The sequence below is a fragment of the Rhea americana genome, unplaced genomic scaffold (genome assembly GCF_003343005.1).
Source record: "Rhea americana isolate MKP2758 unplaced genomic scaffold, rheAme1 scaffold_219, whole genome shotgun sequence".
Lineage (NCBI taxonomy): Eukaryota > Metazoa > Chordata > Aves > Rheiformes > Rheidae > Rhea > Rhea americana.
The window spans coordinates 114,172-121,981 of NW_028186326.1; the positions used below are offsets into that span (position 1 = coordinate 114,172).

Consider the following 7,810-nt stretch of genomic DNA (forward strand, 5'->3'; position numbering starts at 1 on the left):
CCCCCCGCAGCCCGCGGCGGCGGCGCTGAGCGCACCTTCGTGGCCGTGAAGCCGGACGGGGTCCAGCGGCGCCTCGTCGGGGAGCTGGTGCGGCGCTTCGAGAGGAAGGGCCTCGCCCTGGTGGGCATGAAGCTGGTGCAGGTGCGGCGGCCGGGCCGGGCCGGGCCGGGMGGGGCCTCGCCCGCGGCGCCGCCCGCAGCGCGAAGGACGCGTTGCGCTCTCCCCTGYGCAGGCCTCCGAGGAGCTGCTGAGGGAGCACTACGTCGCCCTGCGGGACCGGCCCTTCTACAACCGGCTGGTGAAGTACATGAGCTCCGGGCCCGTGGTAGCCATGGTGAGCGCTGCGCGGGTTCGCCCTCGCCCCGGCAGCGGCAGAAGGGGCAGCTGCGCTGGCTTGGGGTCGGGGGGACCACACAGCGGTGGCCCTTCGGAGGGCGTAGCGCGGCCCTGCTGAACCGAAGGGACGCCTCACTGTAGCGGAGGAAATCCACTCACAGTTCGGATTAGTTCTCAGAATCACCGCTTGAAGGCTTTGTGGTGAGATCCTTTCCTGGCTGTCCTTGGGGTGGATCAGATAGGGGATTTAGAGACCAGATAATACGGCCTGCGTTGCTGGGTGAGCTGCGGAAGCTGATTGCAGGTTTCCTGTCACCTAGGTCTGGCAGGGCCTGGATGCAGTCAAGACAGTCCGCATGATGATTGGGGAGACTAACCCGGCCGACTCCAGACCCGGCACCATCCGAGGAGACTTTTGCACTGACATCAGCAAGTGAGAGCATTGGCTTTTTGTTCCCTGAGTAGTTTTGTGAGCACCTGTCTAGGCATTCCTGCACAAGACTTGCCTAAGCCACGTGAGCCTGCATCGCAGCAGAAGGTGTAACTGGGGCCCTTCTGCAGTTTGCCCTTTCTGTGCTTGAGTCACAACGATCTTCCTCAGCATGGCAGTTTGCAGAGCAGCACTGTGCAGGATGTGCTGAGCTCTGTCTTCTGAGCTTGGGATGAGCCTAGTTTTGAGTCTTCCCTGTTTTCTAAGCTCTCTTCTATCTAATCTAGTATTTCTGTCTGTCTAGTTGGATGTTTTCGCTTGGCTTTTGCCCCCAAGGAATCAAGCTCTGTCAGGCTGTGAGGAGAAAGGGAGGAGAGGGTCCTTTCCTGAAGAAGCAGGGCACCTAAAGAGCTGCTTTAGCTCTACCAGAGTTTGARTCATCAAAAACCAAGCAGGACTTCTGCAAAGGAGGCCCACATGCACTAGGGCTTTCACCAGTGAAGATTCACCACTGCTGACCTCTGGTGGCTGTAGCTAAGCCCGGCTTGTGGTAGGCAAAGCTTTTAACTAACTTCTTTCTAGGGTTAAATTTCTGTTCCTTGGTGTCTGATACCAAACCTACTTCACAAGACCATCTTTATGATAGAGGGAAGGGAGTAAAATCTGGAGACAAAGCCTAAATTTCATAAAAACAAGCAGAACTCCAAGTAAACAGCCACTTTCATGAAGCTCATCTTGCAGCAAACATGATTCCTCATTGCAAGAGGAAGGAATGTTGGGAATTTGCAGCTCCTACAATATCCACAGCCTAAGCTATGTTCAACATAACCACAACCAGCCCTGAGCCAGAAGGAGGAGAGCTGCAAGGTGGGGAAGGAATACCTTACACTGTGACTGGCTCAGTAGGTTTTATTAAGTTGGTTAAAGTGAAATTTTCCCAGCTGTGGCTTCCCTCCCCCTTTTCTCTGTGTACTGCAGACTAATCCCTTTTTTCTTCCTGCAGAAATGTGATTCACGGCAGCGACTCGGTTGAGAGTGCCCGGCACGAGATCTCCCTCTGGTTCCGTCCAGAGGAGCTGATTTGCTGGGAAGACACGGCTGAGCACTGGATCTATGGCTGAGCGCTGGATCTATGAGTGATAAGAGCAGCCTGAGGRAAGCATGTCTTCCTGACTCGGGCACGATGCATGTCCATTCATTTCATTTCAGCCTGTTGGGCTGGCTGTGGTTTCTGCTGCAGCGTCATGTGCAGTTGGGGGTTTTTAGTTTGGTTGGGGGTGGGGSTGGGTCATGGGAGCTGTTCTGTGGTTTTAATTTTGCAGTTCAGCTCCTTGCAATAGTAGCTATTTCTTTTTCTTATCGGCTGTAGTAAGTAATTATTGTTGCTGTAGCACCCTAAAATCCCAAGTAGCTCAAGGTGTTTACTGAAGGAAAGCTAAAATTGGGCTCTATGCCCTTGACAGTGTGTAGGGCAGGCCTGCATGGTACAGTAGAAGAAATACTCCTAACCACTAGGAAAGATGCTCTGATCATTGGATAAGAGTGACCTGATAGGTATAATCTACATGGATTTCTGCAAGGTTCCTCACCAAAGGAGGTGGTTCCTCACCGAATTTKAGAGTTAAGTTGCTATGGGATAAGGGGGAGGGTTCTTCTATGAGTTAAAAGAAAATGGTTCCAAGGTGAGGAATGAAGGATAGGAAGAACTTGTCTCTCTCTTTCTGTTGGTGGAAGGTTGTGGTGGGAGCTCTGCAGGGTGCATGTGAGGACTGGTGCCAGTTCACSTGGCTTCAGAAGTGATTTAGAGAATCTGTGAAAGGAAAATTCACTAAATGCTGTTAAACGCACAACTGCTGCCTCTGGTTCAAAGGATCCCTGGGCTACGAGTGTTGGGAATGGGGAGGTGGCTTGTCTAGGTCTGCTTTATTTTTCCATAGGCCTCTATTGCTGGGCTGCATAGACTCTGTCCTGAATCAGTACAATCAGTCTGACTGTACTAATGTGATTGACATTGACAAACTAATGAAACAGCATCGTGCAAACTATAAGAGCAGAAGGGGAAGAGTGAGGTGGGAAAGGATTTTAGGTTTTGGGCTCAGAAGGAATTAGTAGGACTATCTAGACCTCTGTCCTGCACAGTGCAGGCCATGAGATCTTAGCACCAAGTTCTGTGAGATCATGAGGGAGTTCTCTGGTTTGATGGTAGACRTTCCCTTTCGGGAATCGTTTCTGGAAAACCACAAATCCCTAGTTTGTAATTTGTGTTGGATCATATGTCYTGAACATATTACATGTTACATTCTTACTGGCATGTCAAATGTGTGTTAACATCCTGGGTCTTTAACAATGTTTAATTGGTTATCTGAAAGAAGACATTAATGATACCCTCACCAGCTCCTCCCAGCTGATGTGCAAAAGTCAGCATGGCCTCTGTTATGCCTTCCCTCCAAACCAAAAATGCCAGAGGAGGTTTCTGAGGAAAAGTGTGCAGAAAATCAACTTAAAAATCCTAAGGCTAAACTCATTCATGTGCTGGGAGAAGTGGGAAAGGGCACAGAGCCTCTCCTACGCAAATGTACTGAAAGGTGCCGTGGCAGTCCGGGGGGCACAGGGACAGCTCCCAAGGCTTGGGCTTCCAAACCTCAGTGCTAAGCTGCTTGTATTGGCCAGAAGGTATTGCTTGTGGTGCTGTACCCCCTGCCTCAGGACCACGATGCAGGGTTAGTCACAAAGCTGATGCAGCTCAGTGACCTCTGACAACATGTCCCCTATGCACGTGGCACAGTGGCTCTGGGGAAGGAGGTGGCCCAGAGACCTTCAATTAGGCTCCTGCTGTGAACCGTCCACCTTTGGAGAGGCCTCTCTGCTTCCACTGACAGCAGGGGTTGTCACAGGAGATCCTCAAGGTCACCTGTGTGAGTATGTCCCTTCAGTCCCAGGTCCCATCTTGCCCATCGCCCCTTCAGGTTTTCACACTGCTGACCGTTCCTTAAAGCTGTGTCGTGTTGGAGCCCCCGGCACAGCCTTGGCAGCGCATTAGGGCAGGGACAGTGACTTTGCATTCTGCCACAGAATAGGAGTAGTTTTAAATCCAAGGGAACAAGGTCCACCAGAGTTTTGCTGCATGTGGGCAGAGACATGTTTTGCCCATGCCCTAGATTCCTGCCTCTCTCTCCAGCTGACCTAGCTTTATAGCTGCTGGGGAGTGAGTGCAGCTCCATGGGGGCAGAGAGAGCAAATTCAGTCCCTACTTCCACCTCCAGACTGGCCTAGAGCATGCTGGGGCCAGGCAGGCCCAGACATAAGAACAGGCACAGATTGGGAATAGGTGGTCTTCCTCTGCTGACCACAGTTTTCTTCAGCTGGCTGATTAAAAGGTGCAGCCACTAGCAGCAAGGACTTCTCCTGCCCCTAGGGCCTTGCCAAGAGGTTTACAGATCCAAATACATTACAGATTCCATTTGTTTCTAGAAGTCRTCCATTTGCTTTTTTTCTAATAAACTTTGGACAGTGCTGTTGTCTCCTCCAGTGGTTATYTTCCACATCGATCTGGAGGGTGGTGGTGGCAGCTGATGAGTGGGTTTATTTAGGCCAGTGCTGGGTAAGTGCTCTGTTTGCAAACCCACTGCACCAAATGMCTTACACTTTACTGATACTGAATTATGCTGCTAGTTGCAATTTTGCTTCAGTATCCTAGAGATGCAATGCACCTAATGAGGAAGCAGCCACAGTTTGTCAAGACATTAAAATCATTTAGAAAAGTAATTGCAAGGGAATCTACTTGATGTAGTTTATTTTAATGACTAGCAGCGGGTAATTGGCAAAGGCAATATTTATAGCCTCATACAGTTTTCACTACTTCCCTATTCTGTTGCCTGTTATTTATTATTGCTACTTACATTCCTTGAGTTCATTAAATTCTACAAAATAAACACTACTGGGACTAAAAGGAACAAACAAGCACAACAAATCCAGCTTTTTAGAGGCAGGAGTAACGAATGTCATGGATTCCTACCAGACTTTCTCAGTACCACCCTGTAATTGACAGGGGGTATGGCAGCTGCTCTGAAAGCTGAGACTGATGTGTTAATTCTTTGACAGGACCTTACTATCTGATCTGAAGGGGGCTGCACAAGGAGGCTGTAGTTAGACAGTAGCTGAATGGGTCATCCTTTCTGCACTTTATTTCTGATATTAGGAGAAGCTACAGACTGCACAGTTTTCTAGTGTATGTACCCTGCAGGAGCAGCCCTTTCTGCTCTGACTCAGTGAGCAACATGTATCTCATTTTCCAAAGACTGCTTATAAGGTGAACACTTGAGCTAACCACTCTTCTAACAGCCCTATTACCACAGACTGAGTAGAAGTTTCAGTTACAGGAAWAAACACACTGGCACTTGATATTAACACATTTATTATTACACACAGAACAGATATGGTTCATTCATAGCACAAAGGACAAAACACACGACCATATTYATACAGCAGACTTTACAGAATATCATCTTCATACCAAACAGTGGAGTTCACAGGTTCTGTAACCTTAAAAATCCTTCTTTGACATACAAAATACTTTATATAGATCACAGTGGAGATGTGACAGGGAAACRTTTTGAAGCCAGTCCACTCTCACCATGCTCCCCAGTAGCTAAAAAATGATGACAGGAATATGCCAACAGCAGTTGGTTTTATTTAGCTGTAGCTGCCCTTCCCCCCACCTTTAAGCTTGTGTTTCTCTTGGGAGAAAAAACATGTATCAAATTGGAAAGGAAACTGCTGATTGAAGCCTGAGACCTGTTTCAGCTGTGAAACCAGCTGAACTATGCAATTGATCTGAAATGCCTCCAGCCTGAATTATCTGGATGAGGGTAGGCTTTGAGCCATTGCCAGGCAGCCTCAATTTAGGATTCCAAGGGCTAAATTTTGGACCTAGTAAAATTTCACTGCAGAGCTGGCATCTGTTTTTGGTCATGTGTGTTGCTCTGCTGAGAAATTTCCTCCCCAGTGAGGAAGCAAGTGCTAGTCACAATCTATTTTTAGTTCACCCTGCACAAACTCTCARACTTGCTTGATTTTTGCAAGTTTCACCAGTTTGCCTCAGAGAAAGAACTGCCTTTGGGGTAGGTACTGGTAGTGCTGATGATACTGCAGGCTCCATGGTGGGAGGTGCAGCAAACTTATGGGAATTTCTTGCCATTTTTGCCTGTAGGATCAGATTTCCTTGGCAGCCTCCTGAGATAAGCTGGTATGTCCTACCTGGGCCCAGTTCAGTAAGTGCCTTGTCACTTACCCGTTATGTTAATCCCACTAGTTAAGAGAAAAGTTCTGGCCATTCCAGGCTTGCTTTCAACAGTTTGCCAAGGTGGGATAAGACTATCAGAGCCCACATTTTGCATATGGGGATGGACTGCTTGTGCATCTTTCTTCAGGGATATTAGTTTGAAAATGCTCAGAGACAATCAGCCTCTGCACTTCGCACTTTGGAAAGCTAAGCAGTGGAAACTGCAGTAGGTACCATTAGATTATTTGCCTGTGCTTGTGCTCTCCCAGCATATGCAAGTGCTTGCTTCTAAGCAAGCCTGGAAGATGCTACAGCAATTACAATCTTGTAAGATTAGCTTTTTCCTCACAAGGATCTAAATTAAGTATTGATGCAAGTAATCAAACCWGAGTTTAAATTGATAACTTTAATTCTTCAGGACAGAACAGTCTAGTAAGCACAGTAGCCACTGGTTTCCAGCTCAGATAGCTGAGATTCTTAAAAGTTAAGATAGGAAAATAATTACAGCAGAATCCCCAGATAAGTGTCCCATTCACTTTCTTCAGATGCTCACCACAGTAAGATATGTTCTTTAGCACACATACAAAAGAATCACAAAAAAAAAGTTTGCTTCCTTCACTTGCAAGTGTTTTCACTATAAAAACTACAGACTATTTATTCATAGGACATAAAAAGAAAGAACAGTTAGTGCAGAATGTTATGGCTTTATCATTATCTTATCCCTGCTTTATACTCAGGCTACAGTACACTCATAAAACTCTCATTATCCAGCAGAAGATGGCCTGAGAATTTCTGGAGCCTGTCAGCTGCTAAGTAAAAATACTCAGCAGCATTTCAAACCCTCCTGGGAGGACAGTTCTACACAGAAGCTTCAGCTGYGATGGTCAGGCAGGAACTGCCAAGAGCATTAATCTGATGCTTCCATTCTTACACTGACTGCCCTCAAAGCCTTTTCTTTGTCAATCTTCATCTTACAGTTCTTCTATAWCAGGTCTAGGGAAAGTACCTGTCTAGACCATCATGTAAAAGACTAAAGCAGGATAATCTGCCTTCTGACACAGAGCAAGCACAGCTGTCAYAGCCCGCAGCAAACACTTCTGTGTACCCGGGGTACAACCACGGGGACCCGCCGGCTCCAGCAGCCCCTCAGGTGCGGCCCACAAAAGGGATCAGCGCTCCAGGCCTCCCGCGGAGCCGCCGAGCGCGCCCGGCCGGACACGGCGCTCCACAGCGGGGCGCGGCCGAGGCCGGGCCACAAGAGGACGCGGCTCCCGGCACCTGGCGCAGCACCCGCCTCCCCCCCGGGCAGCGGCCCGGCCGGCCCCCCCCGCCGGCGCAGGCCGGGGCCGCAGAGCAGTGGCAGCGCCAAGCCCGGCTCCAGCTGCGGCCCTGGGCGACGAGCAAGGCCCCGGCCCCGGCGCCCCCTCACCGCACCGCGCCGCGCGTCTCCTCAGCCGGCCGCCGCCATCTCGCCGCCGCCGCCGCCGCGCAAGGCCTGCCGGGACAGGGCGGCACCAACCGCGGGGAGAGGGGGAGGGACGAGGCGGAGGGGATAAGGCCTCCCCCGTCACGTGGGACAGGCCGGCCGTTGCCGGGACGCTCCCCCGAGGCGTGACCGCCGCGGCGGCGCTGATTGGGCGCGGGGCGCGCGGCTTTGTGACGCCGCCCGGCTTCAGCGCGAGGGCAGCGCCCCCTGTGTGTGACGCAGGAGCGTCGCTCGGATCCGGCCCGGGAGACGGCGGCGGCGGCGGCGTCCGGCGGCA

At 50.3% G+C, this 7,810-nt stretch overlaps 1 protein-coding gene across 1 annotated transcript; it reads left to right on the top strand.

The window, feature by feature from the left end:
* Positions 1-6: 6 nt before the first annotated feature.
* Positions 7-4,279, top strand: NME3 (NME/NM23 nucleoside diphosphate kinase 3; the record flags this gene model as incomplete). Its single annotated transcript, XM_085305303.1, has 4 exons — positions 7-141; positions 233-334; positions 657-769; positions 1,770-4,279. Coding segments are annotated over 4 exons (468 nt in total), but the record flags the coding sequence as incomplete, so codon positions are not given.
* Positions 4,280-7,810: the final 3,531 nt, after the last annotated feature.